The sequence below is a fragment of the Salmo salar genome, chromosome ssa04 (genome assembly GCF_905237065.1).
Source record: "Salmo salar chromosome ssa04, Ssal_v3.1, whole genome shotgun sequence".
In the NCBI taxonomy this organism is placed as follows: Eukaryota; Metazoa; Chordata; class Actinopteri; order Salmoniformes; family Salmonidae; genus Salmo; species Salmo salar.
The window spans coordinates 84,193,274-84,214,301 of record NC_059445.1 but is presented as its reverse complement, the minus strand read 5'-3'; the positions used below and the strand labels follow the sequence as shown (position 1 = coordinate 84,214,301).

Genomic DNA, 21,028 nt, shown 5'->3' with positions numbered 1-21,028 from the left:
ATTTAAATAAGGTATTTCTGTTTTTATTTTTAATACATTTGCAAAAAAAAAAAAAAAAAATGTTTTTGTTTTGTCATTATGGGGTGTTGTTGTGTAGATTGATGGGGGGGGGAATTTACTTAATCAATTTTAAATAAGGCTGTAATGTAACACAGTTGAAAAAAGTCAAGGGGTCTGAATATTTTCCGAATGCACTGTATTTTATTTTATTACCCTAACCCTACATCCCTCCCCTAATTGGAATAAACTAATGGAAAACTAGCCCATCAGTGTGAAGAAGAGTGACGTACAACTGCCATCAGGATCTTGTATATTATTACATTGATGTTTCTTCTCTGCCAGTCAGTATACTACTAGCCTGGTCCTACAGATGCTCGATCTTAATTTAATCATCCAGTTGTTGCAGGAATTTTTCTAAACAGTAGGAAATACGAAATGGTAGTGTATTCAAGGCTTCTAAAGTTTGTAATTTTAAATCTCAGACTTGATTTGCCCTTATGAAATATGTATCAACCCCTACAAACAAATGTAATTAATTATAATCCACATTTCCTGTTGCTGCAGGATTATTTTCATGCTGTGAGAAATTGGTTCAAATTAAGATACAATATCTTTAGGTCAGTTCTGACATAACATTACTTGTAATTTTCCTTACAGCATAACATGACTCTGTTTTGTCAACTGCCAATTCAGGACAAAGAAACTCTAACAATTGGCATGTGGCTGTTCTTTCAGCAGTATAGTGCACTGGTCTGTATCAGTTTGTTGTCCTGAGTTAATTAAACACTTTCTGCATCTATCTTTGCATCCTCTGCACCCTAGTCCCTTTGGTAATCTCCTATTGACAAAACGGTTGAATGTTTAAGGAATGTTGGCGAACCTGAATGTTACACCCCTGGTTTCTTCAGAGGAACATCAACCTGCATGTTTCAGTTGGCAATTAGTCATCTTCAAACTCATTCAGCCATTTTCAAACTACTCCCGTCTTTAACACACACCCAGACGCACACCCTCGTAATACCTGCAACAGGGCCGATGTCCGACACGTCTGATCTGATGAGATTGGAATTGGGAAATCTGTTGCCCAGTTCTATCCAATTACTGTCACTGTAGAAGTCCTGAAAATATAACAATGACAAGTTGTTTAAAATAGTGTTATGACAAATGCCATGTTATTAATTTATTAATGAGAATAAACAATTTTGAAATGCTTTTAGCAAAACTAATATTTCAACAAAAGCAATATCTCTTGTCTTGTGGAGTAAGGAGATAATGAAAATCATTTAAATCACCTGTAAGGTGTGTAAAATGTCTCCCAGCTTCTGTCTTGCTTCCTCAAAGTTCTCTTGCTTGATGCTGGCTTTGACAGAGCTCACACCATCTGTGATGAGTTTCCGCCCCTCCACGAACCTCTCCCCATCAAAGTGGTACTCTACATCGGACGTGTGACGGAAGTCAACTCTGGCATTTCTCCAGGAGACGTCTGACACACACACACACACACACACACACACACACACACACACACACACACACACACACACACACACACACACACACACACACACACACACACACACACACACACACACACATTAATAACTAATTCATTATTCTACTATATAGTGTACTACATTAGAAAACATAACACCAATACTTTCTTTACTATGACAAAGTATAAATATAAAACAGCGACTGTATATCAGTCTGATGTACTTCGTTTCGTGGCTTTAGTTTACTTACCGTCAGAGTGAAGTCTCTTCCCTGGATTGTGCAACATTTGCCCATTGTTCTTTTCTAAATTCTTCAGGCTCTGTCAAATCGGTTGTTGATCAATGCTAGACAACCATTTTCAGGTCCTGCCATACATTTTCAAGCAGATTTAACCCTTGTGTTGTCTTAAGGGCCAAAAATTACCCGCCACTAGGTTTAACAGCAGAGAAAACCCCCAAAATGATATTTTTTCAACTTGAAATTTGATGACTTTTCCTAGAGTGACCCCAACATTAGAAAAAGTGAAACATCGCCTTTGTTCATATTTCAATGAAAGCTGTACACCACCAGGGTACAAAGATGACACATTTGGAGGGTTTCCGTAAATATGGAGACAACTGGAAAAGGATGGATGAGATTGACCTGCGTGCCTACATAGGGCTGCTAATCTTAGTGGGTGTGTATAGGTCCCGAGGCGAGGCTACATGTAGTCTCTGGGATGCAGAGATTGAAGGGTGATTTTCCGTGCCACGATGCCACTGAACGTATTTCACACTTTCTCAAGAATGCTACGATTTGATAACCGCGAGTCAAGACCTGCAAGACGTGTGAGAGACAAACTGGTGGCCATAAAAGAGGTCTGGGAGAAGTGGGTGGAGCGTCTGCCACACCTCTACAACCCTGGGCCTGAAGTAACAGTGGATGAGCAACTGGTTCCATTCTGAGGTACATTTTGTTTTCTTCATATCTGCAATGTAAGTGATTTTCACTGTTAATTGTATTATGTATTGCTGTAATATTATTGATTTATGTGATACTAATTACTGATAGGAATCTCTTTTGTCAAAAGTTCGCTGTCCTTTCTGGCAGTATATGCCCAGCAAGCCAGCAAACTATGGAATCAAGATATTGGTGGCCTGTGACGCACAATCCAGCTATGCTTGGAAGATGCAAGTCTACACAGGGAAGCCGACCAGTGGAGGCCCGGAGAAGAACCAGGGGATGCGGGTTGTGCTTGATGTGACAGATGGACTGAGGGGGCACAATGTCACGTGTGACAATTTCTTCACCTCTTATGACCTCAGCCAGCAGCACCTGAAGAGGAAGATCACCATGGTTGGCACAGTTAGAAAGAACAAGCCTGAGCTCCCCCCTGTACTCCTTACAACAAGGGGGAGCGAGGCCTTCTCATCAAAGTTTGCTTTCACCCCACCACCACTCTAGCTTCTTACCTCCCAAAGAGGAACAATAATGTGGTCCTCCTGAGCACACTGCACAAAACGGCTGAGATCAGTGACCTTGAGGACAGGAAGCCAGCCATCATCCTGGACTACAACCACAGCAAAGGAGGCGTGGACAACCTGGGCAAGGTCATTGGAACTTACAGTTGCAGGTGGACGACTGCCCGCTGGCCCCTGGTCATCTTCCATAACATCATTGATGTGTGCTCTTACAATGCCTTCTTGATATGAACAAGATCAACTCTATCTGGATGCCTGATAAGCCGAACAAGAGGAGGGTGTTCCTGGAGCAGCTGGGAAAGGCACTTGTAACCCCATACATTCAAAGAAGGGAGCACCCCCCCCCACAGAAGCCTCTGCAGCGCTTGTGAAAGCTGTTAATGGGGCTGAATCTTGTCCTGATCCACCTGAGGCTGCAGCTGGGGCAGGCAAGAGGAGGAAGAGATGCCAAGTCTGCCCCCCAAAGAAGGACTGTATAACAAATACTATGTGCTGCACATGTGAGAAATACATCTCCAAAGTCCATGCACACACACTTGCATACTGCCATACATGTGCTAATTAGAGTTGATTGATTTATGTTCTTCACGTTATTGTTTTGTATCTATTATCTTATTCTTATTTATTGTTTTTGTTTATACACCTTGTGGGTGGGGGCAATGGTTAAAAAAATGGGAGAAGACTAGTATTTTGTATTTGAATTCCTCATTGTACAGTATATAAGAATATATCACTATGCTGCCAAAAAAGTTCAAGACTGTTATTGTTTCCCTTCAATAAAATGCATTCAAAACTACTTTCAACACATTTCTGCTACTTTCTTAGTGCTATCTCTTGCTACAAAAATGTATGTTTACACCTATGCAGTACCTTTAGCAATAGGGTTCCTCAGGCGAGCAGTGAGTTTCAAACACAGATTCAACCTAACTCAGTGACTAAAAATCTCAATATAATCAATTTTAAATACAGGCTGTAACACAATAACATTTTTAAAAAGTCAAGAGGTTTGAATACTTTCTGAAAGCACTAATTCATCTGGTCCTAATGTTTACAGTGAACATGCTGACTCCAGTAACCTGTCTGGTCTATTTTCACGGCCGGTGGCCGGTGGCCGATTCACGGCTGGTGGCCGGTGGCCGATTGGTTGCTGGTTCGGGTCCTTGTTTTGACTTGGTGGGAGATCTGTTGTTGTACCTTTGGGCAGGGCATTGACCCTGGCTGCTTCTGTGGGTCGCTCTGGATGAGAGTCTGTTTGATGACTGAATGTAATGTAATGGAAATGTTGAGTGGTTCACTGCAGGTAGATTGTTTTAATATTCAAGATATATATATTTTTTTATTATGCATGCAGCTTTTAAAAATAAATATTCAGAACATCAAATAGGCTTTTCCAAATTCTGCAGTCTACCTGCGAAGAAATGTGTCCACTCATCTGGGACACAGTGTGTAAGTACAATACAACAACATTCCACTCTAATGCTGAATTCAGTAAAGGTGGACAAGGACTGCCATTCCCTTGCGGACCTGATGGTTTGTGACCGATAGAGCAGGAGATGCATGGTGCAGAGAAGTGATAAATGCCCTGATGTAACGGAGGTCAGACGACACTTAGAACAACAGATTGAACACTTTGAAGAACCTTACGAAAAAATGGAAGAGACTGAAAATGAGATTGACATTGAAGAATTAGTAACATGTACATTGCCCATGTGTGGTTTTCTTACATTGTAGTTGGAGAAGTTGGAGTCCCTCACTGCCCATTCCTGCATTGTTTCCTCACCATCTTAAACGTCCATTTCAAAAAATGTAGAACTAAGAACAGATATAGCCCTTGGTTCACTCCAGACCTGACTGCATTCAACCAGCACAAAAATATCCTGTGGTGGACTGCACTAGCATCGAATAGCCCCCACGATATACAACTATTCAGGGAAGTCAGGAACCAATACACGCAGTCATTTAGGAAAGTAAAGGCTAGCTTTTCCAAACAGAAATTTGCATCCTGTAGCTCTAACTCCAAAAAGTTTTGGGACACTGTAAAGTCCATGGAGAATAAGAGTACCTCTTCCCAGCTGCCCACTGCACTGAGGCTAGGAAACACTGTCACCACCAATAAATCCATGATAATCGAGAATTTCAATAAACATTACTCTACGGCTGGCCATGCTTTCCTCCTGGCTACCCCAACCCCGGCCAACAACTCCGCACCTCCACAGCTACTTGCCCAAGCCTCCCAGCTTCTCCTTCAACCAAATCACGATAGCAGATGTTCTGAAAGAGCTGCAAATCCTGGACCCGTACAAATCAGCTGGGCTAGACAATCTGGACCGTCTCTTTCTAAAATTACCCGCCGCCATTGTTGCAACACCTATTACCAGTCTGTTCAACCTCTCTTTCGTATCGTCTGAGATCCCTAAAGATTGAAAAGCTGCCGCGGTCCTCCCCCTCTTCAAAGGGGGGGACACTCTAGACCCAAACTGTTATAGACCTATATCCATCCTGCCCTGCCTTTCTAATGTCTTCGAAAGCCAAGTTAACAAACAGTTCACTGACCATTTCGAATCCCACCGTACCTTCTCCGCTGTGCAATCCGGTTTCCGAGCTGGTCACAGGTGCTCCTCAGCCATGCTCAAGGTCCTAAACGATATCATAACCGCCATCAATAAAAGACAGTACTGTGCAGCCGTCTTCATCGACCTGGCCAAGGCTTTCAACTCTGTCAATCACCGTATTCTTATTGACAGACTCAACAGCCTTGGTTTCTCAAATGACTGCCTAGCCTGGTTCACCAACTACTTCTCAGATAGAGTTCAGTGTGTCAAATCAAAGGGCCTGTTTTCCGGACCTCTGGCAGTCTCTATGGGGGTACCACAGAGTTCAATTCTCTGGCCGACTCTTTTCTCTGTATATATAAACGATGTTGCTCTTGCTGCGGGTGATTCCCTGATCCACCTCTACGCAGATGACACCATTCTGTATATATCTGGCCCTTCTTTGGACACTGTTTTAACAAACCTCCAAACGAGCTTCAATGCCATACAACACTCCTTCTGTGGCCTCCAACTGCTCTTAAACACAAGTAAAACTAAAATGCTAAACTAAACTAAACTAAACAAAAACTAAACTAAAACTAAATGCATGCTTTTCAACCGATCACTGCCCGCACCTGCCCGCCCGACTAGCATCACTACTCTGGACGCTTCTGACTTAGAATATGTGGACAACTGCAAATACCTAGGTGTCTAGCTAGACTGTAAACTCTCCTTCCGGACTCATATTAAACATCTCCAATCCAAAATTACATCTAGAATCGGCTTCTTATTTCGCAACAAAGCCTCCTTCACTCACGCTGCTAAACATACCCTCGTAAAATTGACTATCCTACAGATCCCCAACTTCGGCGATGCCATTTACAAAATTCAAATCAAATCAAATGTATTTATATAGCCCTTCTTACATCAGCTGATATCTCAAAGTGCTGTACAGAAACCCAGCCTAAAACCCCAAACAGCAAGCAATGCAGGTGTAGAAGCACGGTGACTAGGAAAAACTCCCTAGAAAGGCCAAAACCTAGGAAGAAACCTAGAGAGGAACCAGGCTATGAGGGGTGGCCAGTCCTCTTCTGGCTGTGAAGGGTGGAGATTATAACAGCACATGGCCAAGATGTTTAAATGTTCATAAATGACCAGCATGGTCAAATAATAATATTCACAGTTGTCGAGGGTGTAACAAGTCAGCACCTCAAGAGTAAATGTCATTTGGCTTTTCATAGCCGATCATTGAGAGTATCTCTACCGCTCCTGCTGTCTCTAGAGAGTTGAAAACAGCAGGTCTGGGACAGGTTGCACGTCCGGTGAACAGGTCAGGGTTCCATAGCCGCAGGCAGAACAGTTGAAACTGGAGCAGCAGCGTGGCCAGGTGGACTGGAGACAGCAAGGAGTCATCATGTCAGGTAGTCCTGAGGCATGGTCCTAGGGCGCAGGTCCTCCGAGAGAGAGAAAGAGAGAAAGAGAGAAAGAGAGAATTAGAGAGAGCATACTTAAATTCACACAGGACACCGGATAAGACAGGAGAAATACTCCAGATATAACAGACTGACCCTAGCCCCCCGACACATAAACTACTGCAGCATAAATACTGGAGGCTGAGACAGGAGGGGTCAGGAGACACTGTGGCCCCATCCGACGATACCCTCAGACAGGGCCAAACAGGAAGGATATAACCCCACCCACTTTGCCAGAGCACAGCCCCCACACCACTAGAGGGATATCTTCAACCACCAACTTACCATCCTGAGACAAGGCCGAATATAGCCCACAAAGATCTCCCCCACGGCACGAACCCATGGTTGTGGCCAACCCAGTCTGGGTTGGCCACAACCATGGTGGCCAACCCAGACAGGAAGATCACATCAGTGACTCAACCCACTCAAGTGACGCACCCCTCCTAGGGACGGCATGGAAGAACAACAATAAGCCAGTGACTCAGCCCCTGTAATAGGGTTAGAGGCAGAGAATCCCAGTGGAGAGAGGGGAACTGGCCAGGCAGAGACAGCAAGGGCGGTTCGTTGCTCCAGTTCCTTTCCGTTCACCTTCACACTCCTGGGCCAGACTACACTCAATCATAGGACCCACTGAAGAGATGAGTCTTCAGTAAAGACTTAAAGGTTGAGACCGAGTCTGCATCTCTCACATGGATAGGCAGACTATTCCATAAAAATGGAGCTCTATAGGAGAAAGCCCTGCCTCCAGCTGTTTGCTTAGAAATTCTAGGGACAATTAGGAGGCCTGCGTCTTGTGACCGTAGCGTACGTGTAGGTATGTACGGCAGGACCAAATTGGAAAGATAGGTAGGAGCAAGCCCATGTAATGCTTTGTAGGTTAGCAGTAAAACCTTGAAATCAGCCCTTGCCTTAACAGGAAGCCACTGTAGGGAGGCTAACACTGGAGTAATATGATCAATTTTTTGGGTTCTAGTCAGGATTCTAGCAGCCGTATTTAGCACTAACTCAAGTTTATTTAGTGCTTTATCCGGGTAGCCGGAAAGTAGAGCATTGCAGTAGTCCAACCTAGAAGTAACAAAAGCATGGATTTATTTTTCTGCATCGTTTGTGGACAGAAAGTTTCTGATTTTTGCAATGTTACGTAGATGGAAAAAAGCTGCCCTTGAAACAGTCTTGATATGTTCTTCAAAAGAGAGATCAGGGTCCAGAGTAAAGCCGAGGTCCTTCACAGTTTTATTTGAGACGACTCTACAACCATCAAGATTAATTGTCAGATTTAACAGAAGATCTCTTTGTTTTTTGGGACCTAGAACAAGCATCTCTGTTTTGTCCAAGTTTAAAAGTAGAATTTGCAGCCATCCACTTCCTTATGTCTGAAACACAGGCTTCTAGCGAGGGCAATTTTGGAGCTTCACCATTGAAATGTACAGCTGTGTGTCATCCGCATAGCAGTGAAATTTAACATTATGTTTTTGAATGACATCACCAAGAGGTAAAATATATAGTGAAAACAATAGTGGTCCTAAAACGGAACCTTGAGGAACACCGAAATTTACAGTTGATTTGTCAGAGGACAAACCATTCACAGAGACAAACTGATATCTTCCCGACAGATAAGATCTAACCAGGCCAGAACTTGTCCGTGTAGACCAATTTGGGTTTCCAATCTCTCCAAAAGAATGTGGTGATCAATGGTATCAAAAGCAGCACTAAGATCTAGGAGCATGAGGACAGATGCAGAACCTCGGTCTCTAGAGAGTTGAAAACAGCAGGTCTGGGACAGGCAGGTCTGGGACAGGTAGGAAATGAGGTGAGATAAGGGAGGTAAAGGCAATAAATAGGCCATGGTGGCGAAGTAAATACAACATAGCAGCTTCTCAGGTTCCCAATTAAATGATTAACCAAGAAAATTAGTTAGAGATCCTTAATTAATCAAGTCTATTTCATAAACCCAGAGTAAAATGACATGCACTTGTATGACTATTTGATGACACAGGGTTTCAGAACAATTAATCAGATTTATTCAAAATTCCAGAAACAGGCATAAAAAAAACCCCAGATCAATCACAAATCAATATCACCAATCAATGAAAGGCAAACAACAACCGTGAATTTAATTGATAGACGCCTTCAGCACCCTTAACTAAACCCTTATTGGGGTGTCCAATACAATATTTTTGGTCTATTACAATTATGAGAAGCACAATATTAAATAACAAGAAAAATGGTTTCTTGTCTTATACAACTCTGTAAACAGTTTTTTTGGCACCAACCTCAGGATGACCAGTCCCTCAGATGGCGTCTAAAAACACTGAACTACTTTAACACACTTCTATCAATGGGGTAACCTTAAAGGGTTCCTTCTAGAATTGTACTTTAAGTGAGTATAATAAAAAATACATTTTAAAGCTAAAAAGCTACAGCAAAAATCTTCTTCCAGTAGTCGACATGGCTCTTTTATAATCTCCATTTTTCCTTTCTGCTAACTCATTGTGGTGAACACCTACCCCAATGACACATCCAGTGGTTAACACCTAATGTTAACAACCCTTGTTCAAAAAGGTGATTTTTCAGCCCCTTAACTTCCACTCCCCCCTCACCTAAGCAGGACGTCCGTCCATCCGCCCCCCCAATCATCTCTGACCTGGGGCTTTCCAGATCAAGCTAGCATCATTAAATGTACTTTATTAAACTTTAATGTTTAAAAATGTATGTTTTAAAAGTTATCTTACTCCAACTCAACTTATTACATCTTAAACATCCACAAACTTAACCATTTCATCATTACAAAGTTTCATTATCAACCTGCTAAGGCCTTGTTCCATTAAGCTTAACAAAAACTTTATGCATTGTACCTTAAAGCAAACACAACATTGTTAACCCTTTTACTGCATGACTCTAAATCACCCTTTAATAATATCTTCCACTGTATATTTCCCCGTTTCCAACCTTTAACATTCAACATACAGTACCAGTCAAGAGTTTGGACACACCTACTCATTCATGTTCTTTATTTTCTTACATTGCAGAATAACAGTGAGACATCAAAACTATGAAAGAAATTCCACAAATTAACTTTTAAGAAGGCACACCTGTTAATTGAAATGCATTCCAGGTGAAGCTGGTTGAGAGAATGCCAAGAGTGTGCAAAGCTGTCATCACGGCAAAGGGTGGCTACTTTGAAGAATATCAAATATAAAATATATTTGACACTCTTTTGGTTACTACATGATTCCATATGTGTTATTTTGATGTCTTCACTATTATTCTACAATGTAGAAAATAGTAAAAATAAAGAAAAACCCTGGAATGAGTAGGTGTGTTCAAACTTTTGACTGGTTGTGTATTTAACCATAAATGAATTGGAGATAATGATTTATTTTTCATTAAATCAATCCCCTCTCAATGTTCATTACTCTTTGTGCTCCGTGTGAAAGTGAAACTTCTTCATAAGTGTGTGCGTGGGCATTTGCACGCGTGTCTCTAAAATGTCACAGAACTGGGCCTTAACCTACAACTCTAGTCAGTGTGTTATAGTAGGAAACGGTCATCAAAGTTTTTAAAAGGTTTCTCACACTCATATTTCTGGTGTGTTCTGTCTTAGCCAGTGTGCATGCTGCGCAGATGTTGCTTTAGGGTGCTTGACTGTGCGAAACCAGGCCATACAAACGCTCCACACCGCGTGGCCGCTGCCACTCTAACCTGGTGGTCCCAGCGCGCACGACCCACGTGGAGTTCCAGGTCTCCGGCAGCCTCTGGAACTGCCGGTCTGCGGCCAACAAGGCTGAGTTCATCTCAGCCTATGCTACCCTCCAGTCCCTAGACTTCCTGGCGCTGACGGAAACATGGATTACCACAGATAACACTGCTACTCCTACTGCTCTCTCCTCGTCTGACTACGTGTTCTCGCATACCCCTAGAGCATCGAGCCAGCGGGGTGGTGGCACTGGAATCCTCATCTCTCCCAAGTGGACATTCTCTCTTTCTCCCCTGACCCATCTGTCTATCTCCTCATTTGAATTCCATGCTGTCACAGTTACCAGCCCTTTCAAGCTTAACATCCTTATCATTTATCGCCCTCCAGGTTCCCTTGGAGAGTTCATCAATGAGCTTGACGCCTTGATAAGTTCCTTTCCTGAGGATGGCTCACCTCTCACAGTTCTGGGTGACTTTAACCTCCCCACGTCTACCTTTGACTCATTCCTCTCTGCCTCCTTCTTTCCACTCCTCTCCTCTTTCGACCTCACCCTCTCACCTTCCCCCCTACTCACAAGGCAGGCAATACGCTTGACCTCATCTTTACTAGATGCTGTTCTTCCACTAATCTCATTGCAACTCCCCTCCAAGTCTCCGACCACTACCTTGTATCCTTTTCCCTCTCGCTCTCATCCAACACTTCTCACTCTGCCCCTACTCGGATGGTATAGCGCCGTTCCAACCTTCGCTCTCTCTCTCCCGCTACTCTCTCCTCTTCCATCCTATCATCTCTTCCCTCTGCTCAAACCTTCTCCAACCTATCTCCTGATTCTGCCTCCTCAACCCTCCTCTCCTCCCTCTCTGCATCCTTTGACTTCCTCTGTCCCCTATCCTCCAGGCTGGCTCGGTCCTCCCCTCCTGCTCCGTGGCTCGACGACTCACTGCGAGCTCACAGAACAGGGCTCCCGGGCAGCCGAGCGGAAATGGAGGAAAACTCGCCTCCCCTGCGGACCTGGCATCCTTTCACTCCCTCCTCTCTACATTTTCCTCTTCTGTCTCTGCTGCTAAAGCCACTTTCTACCACTCTAAACTCCAAGCATCTGCCTCTAACCCTAGGGAAGCTCTTTGCTACCTTCTCCTCCCTCCTGAATCCTCCTCCCCCTCCCCCCCTCCTCCCTCTCTGCGGATGACTTCGTCAACCATTTTGAAAAGAAGGTTGACGACATCCGAACCTCGTTTGCTAAGTCAAACGACACTGCTGGTCCTGCTCACACTGCCCTACCCTGTGCTTTGACCTCTTTCTCCCCTTTCTCTCCAGATGAAATCTTGCGTCTTGTGACGGCCGGCCGCCCAACAACCTGCCCACTTGACCCTATCCCCTCCTCTCTTCTCCAGACCATTTCCGGAGACCTTCTCCCCTACCTCACCTCGCTCATCAACTCATCCTTGACCGCTGGCTACGTCCCTTCCGTCTTCAAGAGAGCGAGAGTTGCACCCCTTCTGAAAAAACCTACACTCGATCCCTCCGATGTCAACAACTACAGACCAGTATCCCTTCTTTCATTTCTCTCCAAAACTCTTGAACGTGCCGTCCTTGGCCAGCTCTCTTGCTATCTCTCTCAGAATGACCTTCTTGATCCTAATCAGTCAGGTTTCAAGACTGGGCATTCAACTGAGACTGCTCTTCTCTGTGTCACGGAGGCTCTCCGCACTGCTAAAGCTAACTCTCTCTCCTCTGCTCTCATCCTTCTAGACCTATCTGCTGCCTTTGATACCGTGAACCATCAGATCCTCCTCTCCACCCTCTCCGAGCTGGGCATCTCCGGCGCGGCCCACGCTTGGATTGCGTCCTACCTGACAGGTCGCTTCCTACCAGGTGGCGTGGCGAGAATCTGTCTCCGCACCACATGCTCTCACCACTGGTGTCCCCCAGGGCTCTGTTCTAGGCCCACTCCTATTCTCGCTATACACCAAGTCACTTGGCTCTGTCATATCCTCACATGGTCTCTCATATCATTGCTATGCAGATGACACACAATTAATCTTCTCCTTTCCCCCTTCTGACAACCAGGTGGCGAATCGCATCTCTGCATGTCTGGCAGACATATCAGTGTGGATGACGGATCACCACCTCAAGCTGAACCTCGGCAAGACGGACCTGCTCTTCCTCCCGGGGAAGGACTGCCCGTTCCATGATCTCGCCATCACGGTTGACAACTCCCTTTTGTCCTCCTCCCAGAGTGCTAAGAGCCTCGGCGTGACCCTGGACAACACCCTGTCGTTCTCCACTAACATCAAGGCAGTGACCCGATCCTGTAGGTTCATGCTCTACAACATTCGCAGAGTACGACCCTGCCTCACACAGGAAGCGGCGCAGGTCCTAATCCAGGCACTTGTCATCTCCCGTCTGGATTACTGCAACTCGTTGTTGGCTGGGCTCCCTGCCTGTGCCATTAAACCCCTACAACTCATCCAGAACGCCGCAGCCCGTCTGGTGTTCAACCTTCCCAAGTTCTCTCACGTCACCCCGCTCCTCCGCTCTCTCCACTGGCTTCCAGTCGAAGCTCGCATCCGCTACAAGACCATGGTGCTTGCCTACGGAGCTGTGAGGGGAACGGCACCTCCGTACCTTCAGGCTCTGATCAGGCCCTACACCCAAACAAGGGCACTGCGTTCATCCACCTCTGGCCTGCTCGCCTCCCTACCTCTGAGGAAGCACAGTTCCCGCTCAGCCCAGTCAAAACTGTTCGCTGCTCTGGCACCCCAATGGTGGAACAAGCTCCCTCACGACGCCAGGACAGCGGAGTCAATCACCACCTTCCGGAGACACCGTAAACCCCACCTCTTTAAAGAACACTTGCAATAGGATTAAATTAATCCCTCTCTTCCTCCCTTATAAGATTTAGATGTACCATAATTAAAGTGGTTGTTCCACTGGATATTATAAAGTGAATGCCCCAATTTGTAAGTCGCTCTGGATAAGAGCGTCTGCTAAATGACTTAAATGTAAATGTAAACCACTCCCACACTTGGCGCAGTGGTAAGGCTTCTCTCCAGTGTGAACCCGTATGTGTTTTTTCATATCCGATGAAGTGGCACATCTCTTCCCACACTGAGGGCATTCGTAAAGTTTCTCTCCAATGTGACTCAGTCTCTGATGCCTTGCTAAACATTTATCTCTAAAGAAGGCCTTGCTACATTGGGAACAGCAGTGGCGCTTCACTGAGCTGTGTATAAACCATCTGCTCTTTTAAAGGCTCTTCCACACATAGAGCAAACATGGGGTTTCTGTTCACTGTGAGTTAACTGATGGGTTTTCATGTGGTTGGCATGATTGAAACGCTTCCCGCAGCCGGAGCAGTGGTACGGTTTGTCTCCAGTGTGCACCCGCTGGTGTTGCTTCATATGACTTACATGTGAGAAACTTTTCCCACAGTCAGGGCAGTTATAGGGCTTCTCTCCTGTATGTATCCTTTCATGTTGTTTCAGGTTTCCAGATTGAGAGAAGCGCTTTCCACATTAGGTGCAACAATAGGGTTTCTCTCCTGTATGTATTCTATGGTGAATTTCCAAGCTTGCAGGTGTGGTTAAGTGTTTACCACAGTCAGAACAATGGTAGGATTTTTCTCCTGTATGAATTCTCACAAGTACTTTCAGGGATGTTGCTTGGGAGAAACTCTTCTCACACTGAGCACAGGCATGATGTTTCTTTTCTGTATGAATTCTAAAATGTTTTTTTTAGGTTTGACTGTAGAGAAAATTGTTTTCCACACTGGGAGCAGTCCTATGGTTTCTCTGGTTTGGTCTGGTCCACATCTGGCTCTAATGTTGCAGAACAACTCTTCCCGCTTTTAGAGGAATAGGTTGGGTTCTCTCCTGCTAATGACAAACAGGTTATTTAGTTAACAAAAGACAGTTAAAAGCTGCATAAGGTTTAGTCCAACAAAATTCCAAGACCATAACTTGCTTGAAATGTTTGGATTGTAGAAATGTGTGCAATATGAACCAAGTCCGTTAGTTACCAGTAATATGCATACTACACCTGAAATGGTTGTGTCTTATTTTCATTTTGTACAGTAGTTATAATAATAATAATATGTGTAGGGCCTACACTCTACCTAGAACCTGTAAAGGGAAAATGTAAAGGGAAAATGTTATAGTCTGAAGAGATAGCCTTGAATTGTAAACAGTATGCGTCTTCTCTCACTCTAATCTTGGTCAATGCAGACACTGTGACCTCCTCAGACCAATTGGCAGAACGCCCAGAATATTTTCTGGAAGTTAAGATAAGAGACATTGCTCAGCCAGTCACCTGCAGGAACCAACCCATTGAACCATGCCTATGTAGCAGTATAAGAGAACTGAAGGGACCACCCTGGTGGAGCTTGTGGCAGAATTGTACTTTGTATGTGTGTTTGTTGTAACCTCTCCAGTTTGCTGATAATAAAGAGTGATTCATTTAATATTGACTTCAGGTGTCCCTGGTGGCGAATTTTCACCACAATCTTGGCGTCACGAAAAGGATCAGTGATTCCACCTCCGGAGCATCTCAGTGAAGATCTGCGAGGGAACACCGGTGGAGCATTCCGTGTGAAGGCGTGAGGGAAATTCCCGTCTGACCAAAGACGACGTGGACTTGCCCAGACCAGACTTTTACTGTGAGCTGCCCGGGGGAATACACCTAAACCGCGAACCTCTGAATTTCAGTAAGTCAATATAAATTAGTTTGCATTGAAAAAAACATTAATAAAAATAAAAATGAACAACAGGTACCATAGTCTTAGAAGAAGGGCAGTTGTCTACGTGGTCTGATGTGTTATGTGTATAGGAAGTAGCGGCAAGATGAAGATACATAAGGAGTAATAAGGGAGGTTACTGAGTGTGTTTGGGAATAGTACTAAGTGAATGTGATTATTGTGTGATTGACTGAACAGGGGTTTAGCCCCGGTGGGAGAGTTGTGTTAGTGTGAGATGACATGTTAACAGTGTTCTTAAGACTCTCCCCCTCTGGATGATGGTGTCTCTTCCGAACGTGGTAGATGGAGCTGAGCACTGTTTGAACCGAGGTGATTTTGTGGTTGTCAAAGACTTCAGGAGAAAGAGTTGGAAGGACCCCCGTTGGAGAGCGCTGTACCAAGTTTCTGACCACCCCCACTGCGGTGAAGGTTGCTGAGAGAGATACCTGGATCCACGTGTCGCACTGCAGATGAGTTCTTGATCCAGGAGAAGGTGGGGCATCGCCAGTTCCAGTGGTGCAGTGTGGCCCTCCTCTGCATTAGCACAGGAGTGCTAATAAAAACAGTAGGTTGTCCTCTTGTTGGAAACCTGACAGAGGGTGAGACAAGTGCTGAGCCAAAGGGACCAATGTAGGCCCAGAGTAGTGGCCCAGAAGTAGATGGTCATCAGAGAACGAGAACCCTGCTGGGCCCTCATAACCATGAGGACAATCTGTTCCTCTCTAGAGCAGAAATGGTTGCTAACCTTACATCTGGACAAAAATAGTGTTGGGTGTGTGGGTTGGGGTCAGTTATGGTAGGAGCAGGTTTACCACTTGCGGGAGTTCCCGTAGGGGTAAATTTGACAATGCAAATGGACTTACCATTCATAGCAGAGATAACCCTGACCCCATGACGCTCTTTGCATTATACAACCACACAGGCCTACCTACCGTCTTTTGCTAGGCAAGATAATACTTTACTCCAACCCATTTCAGTAGCAGGAGCGATGACAGCCCCTTGGTGTAACAGAGGAGGTGGTAATCATTTGGGTGAACTAGAATGTAAATGTACAATGAATTACAATGGACACAATACCTGTAAGTTAACCATTAACAATGCAGACACTGGGGAACCTAGTAATGTTATTTATGGTAATTCAGTCTATAATGTTATTATCTCATTGAGAGGAGCCCCAAATGTCACCTATTGGTTGTGTGGTAAGATGGCTTACTATAGCCTTCCCCTGAATTGGGAAGGTACTTGTACCTTTGGGTTTGTGGTGACAGTGTGGGTGTTTTCTGCTAAAGGGAGTAAACAAACTAAACAACGTCATTATATGTCATCCTGGGATTTAGTGTAACCAACTGTATAGTTTTATAATCATCTGTACCTATTATATTTTGGGACAGGCATAAAGGCACGCCACCAATATGATCCACACCTAGGAAATATATGAGACTGCATAGGGCGGGGAAACAAACCAGTAATGGGAGTGGAAACTGACAGATAGTGGCGAAATGCGAAAAAGGTGTTGGTCATTTGCATAAAGAGAAGTACTTTGTGTGACAAGTCTGAATGAAACTGTATAAAAAGACGATGCCGAGGCTGAGAGTCAAGCAGTTGTTCCGCGGACCAGCTCGGCTTTGTTACTTTGTAATAAAGTCTATTGAGATCACAAGCTCCTGAGAGGATACTTTGTTTAGTTAGCTGTTGTTGTAGAATTCTTGCTATGAGAACTGTTCCAAAACAATGATAAGAGTCTGAAGACGCTATTTAGAGACTACAAACCTTCTGCAATGAGGAGACATAAGAGGCAGCAGCCTCCAGGTTCTTTTGGTGTATTTTTCCCTGGGTATGAAGTTGCATGTGCCCTAGACAAAATTTGAGATATCTCTAAACACGTAGAGAAAATTAGCAATGCTACTCTAAATGCCCTGGAACAATTGAATGGGGAAATAAAATAATAGCATAATTTTGCTCTGCAAAACAGAGGCTCTTGACTATCTTTTGGCAGGTCAAGGGGGGCATTTGTGCAATAATTGGAAATGAGTGTTGCACCTTTGTCCCAGATCAGTACTCTAAATGTTACTGATCTTTCAGAATACATTGCCACTGTGGCTAAGAACAATTCCCCAAAGCCAGAGTGGACACTTGCAACTTGGTTGAAATCCCTGTTTGGAAGTTGGGGATCCCAAATTGCCCAATGGGCTGCAGTGTTTGTTGTTGTTGTTGTTGCTTAGTCTGCCTAATTGTATTACTAACATGCTGTAAGGCTATCTGTAGCTCCCTGGCTGATAAGGTCTCAGCAGCCATCATGTTTAATGCTCCTCCATAGGATTGTGAGACTGATGAGCTGCCGACGCTGGATGATAGTCCCTTCCCCCTGTAGATGAGTAATAATTGTATTCTACTGTATCTTAGCCTGTCGCTCTGACATTACTCGTCCATATATTTACAGTTGAAGTCGGAAGATTACATACACTTTAGCCAGATACATTTAAACTCAGCTTTTCACAATTTCTGACATTTAATCCTAATAACAATTCCCTGTTTTAGGTCAGTTAGGATCACCACTTTATTTTAAGAATGTGAAATGTCAGAATAATCGCAGAAAGAATGGTTTATTTCAGCTTTTATTTCTTTCATCACATTCCCAGTGGGTCAGAAGTTTACATACACTCAATTAGTATTTGGTAGCATTGCCTTTATATTGTTTAACTTGGGTCAAACGTTTTGGGTAGCCTTCCACAAGCTTCCCACAATAGGTTGGGTACATTTTGGCCCATTCCTCCTGACAGAGCTGGTGTAACTGAGTCAGGTTTGTAGGCCTCCTTGCTCGCACACGCTTTTTCAGTTCTGCCCACACATTTTCTATAGGATTGAGGTCAGGGCTTTGTGATGGCCACTCCAATACCTTGACTTTTTGTCCTTAAGCCATTTTTCCACAAATTTGGAAGTATGCTTGGGGTTATGGTCATTATGGCCAAACAGTCCTATTTTTGTTTCATCAGACCAGAGGACATTTCTCCAAAAAGTACAACCTTGTCCCCATGTGCAGTTGCAAACCGGCTTTTTTGATGGCGGTTTTGGAGCAGTGGCTTCTTCCTTGCTGAGCGGCCTTTCAGGTTATGTTGATATAGGACTCGTTTTACTGTGGATATAGGTAGCTTCGTACCCTTTTCCTCCAGGCGCTTCACAGGGTCCTTTGCTGTTGTTCTGGGATTGATTTGCACTTTTAGCACCAAAGTACGTTCATCTTTAGGAGGCAGAACGCGTCTCCTTCCTGAGCAGTATGATGGCTGCGTGGTCCCATGGTGTTTATACTTGCGTACTATTGTTTGTACAGATGAACGTGGTACATTCAGGTGTTTGGAAATTGCTCCCAAGGATGAACCAGACTTGTGGAGGTCTACAGTTTTTTTCTGAGGTCTTGGCTGATTTCTTTTGATTTTCCCATGATGTCAAGCAAAGATGCACTGAGTTTGAAGGTAGGCCTTGAAATACGTCCACAGGTACACCTCCTATTGACTGAAATTATGTCAATTAGCCTATCAGAAGCTTTAAAGCCATGACATAATTTTCTGGAATTTTCCAAGCTGCTTAAAGGCACAGTCAACTTAGTGTATGTAAACGTCTGACCCACTGGAATTGTGATACAGTGAATTATAAGTGAAATAATCTGTCTGTAAACAATTGTTGGAAAAATGACTTGTGTCATGCAAAGTAGATGTCCTAACCGACTTGCCAAAACTATAGTTTGTTAACAAGAAATGTGTGTAATGGTTGAAAAACAAGTTTTAATGACTCCAACCTAAGTGTATGCAAACTTCTGACTTCAACTGTATATATTCATAATTACATTCCTTTACTTAGATGTGTGTGTGTGTATTGTTAGATATTACTGCACTGTTGGAGCTAGAAACACCAGCATTTCACTACACCCGCAATAACATCTGCTAAACACATTGTTTTTGTTTTACAAGTTTAGAAGGTAACCCTCTAAGTCAGCACCAGTATTTTCACGGCCGGATGAAAAACGTACCCAATTTAAACAGGTTACTACTCTGGCCCAGAAAATGTAATATGCATATTATTAGTATTTGAATTTTCTAAACCTGTTTGAATGGTGTCTGTGAGTATAACAGAACTCATATGGCAGGCAAAAAAAACGGAGAAAAATTTAATCAGGAAGTGGGAGAATTTAGAAATGTAGTTTTTGTTAGGAATCCCTTGGAAAACTACAGTGACATAGGATTTACGTTACACCTCCTAACTCTTCCATTGGCTGTCAACAATCTTTATGAACAGGTTTCAATCGTCATCTGTTACCGGGCAGATCATTTTGGCTCAGTCAATCACAGGCCAGTCTGAGGAGAGGTGTCTTATGATGCGCGTGACGTCATCGTCTTTTATATTTTTCCTCTGGGATGAATAGCTATTGCCCGGTTGTAAAATTATCGCAATTTTACGTTAAAAAATAGCCTAAAGGATTGATTGTAAACATCGTTTGACGTGTTTCTACAAATGGTAATGGAACTTTGAACATTTCGTCTATGGATTTGCGTCCACGCCACATGGCATTGTAAGGTGTTCTGGATGGGTCAACAAAACGGACGTATTTGGACATAAATGATGGACTTTGCAGAACAAATTAACATTTCTTGTGGAAGTGGGTGCCCATCCGAGTGCATCCCGCCGAAGATCAGCAAAGGTAAGTAAATATTTCGAACATATTGTTAGAGATTTGTCGACGCCGTGGTTGTAGGCTAACTGTATAGCTTAGCATTGAAGGCTAACTGTATAGCTTAGCATTGAAGGCTAACTGTATAGCTTAGCATTGAAGGCTAACTGTATAGCTTAGCATTGTAGGCTAACTGTATAGCTTAGCATTGAAGGCTAAGTTCTGTACTCAGAATATTGAACAATGTTGCTTTTTCCGTAACGTTATTTTTTTAAATCTGACAAAGTGGTTGCATAAAGGAGTAGACTATCTCTAATTCTTTAAATAATTGTTGTAACATTTTTTCAACGTTTATGAGTTCTTCCGTAAATTAAATGTGCCTATTCACCGGGTGTTATGGGGGAGAAAACATTTTCTGAATGCCACGCGCCAATGTAAAAATTGGGTTTTTGGATATAAATAAAAACTTGATCGAAGAAAAAATGCATGTATTGTCTAACATGATGTTCTAGGAGTGTCATCTGATGAAGATTGTCAAAGGTTAGTGCTTAATTTTAGCTGTATATCTGGTTTTGTGATGGCTATCGTGCTTGGAAAATTGCTTTTTTTTTTTCTTTGCTGAGGTGCTATGCTAAAACAATCTCATGTTTTTCTTTTACCGTAAAGCCTTTTTGAAATAAGACAATGTGATTGGATTAACGAGTTGAGTATCTTTAAAATGCCGTATAATACTTGAATTTTAATTTTGAGATTATTTTGTTTTGAATATCCGTGCTATCTCACTGGTTGTTGTCCAACCAATCCCATTAGCGGGATTGTAGCCTCAAGACGTTTAAACAACAGGTTTTATATTTTGACTAGTTGATGTCCCAGGGACAGTTAGCCTCTATGGGCTAGGTGGGACGCTTGCGTCCCACCTACGTAACAGCCACTTGCAGCCTGTGGCGCGATTTTCAAAACCTTAAAAATCCTATTA

General features: G+C 43.6%; 1 protein-coding gene across 1 annotated transcript in view; it reads right to left on the bottom strand.

The window, feature by feature from the left end:
• LOC106594115 (von Willebrand factor A domain-containing protein 7) overlaps positions 1-15,929 on the bottom strand; it is a 33,963-nt gene extending 18,034 nt beyond the window's left edge. Inside the window, exons 1-2 of the mRNA XM_045716273.1 lie at positions 15,788-15,929; positions 1,293-1,432 (exon numbers count right to left, since the gene is read on the bottom strand). Of these exons, the coding sequence (XP_045572229.1) occupies positions 1,293-1,432; positions 15,788-15,929 (282 nt within the window). The remainder of the gene's footprint in view (positions 1-1,292; positions 1,433-15,787) is intronic.
• Positions 15,930-21,028: the final 5,099 nt, after the last annotated feature.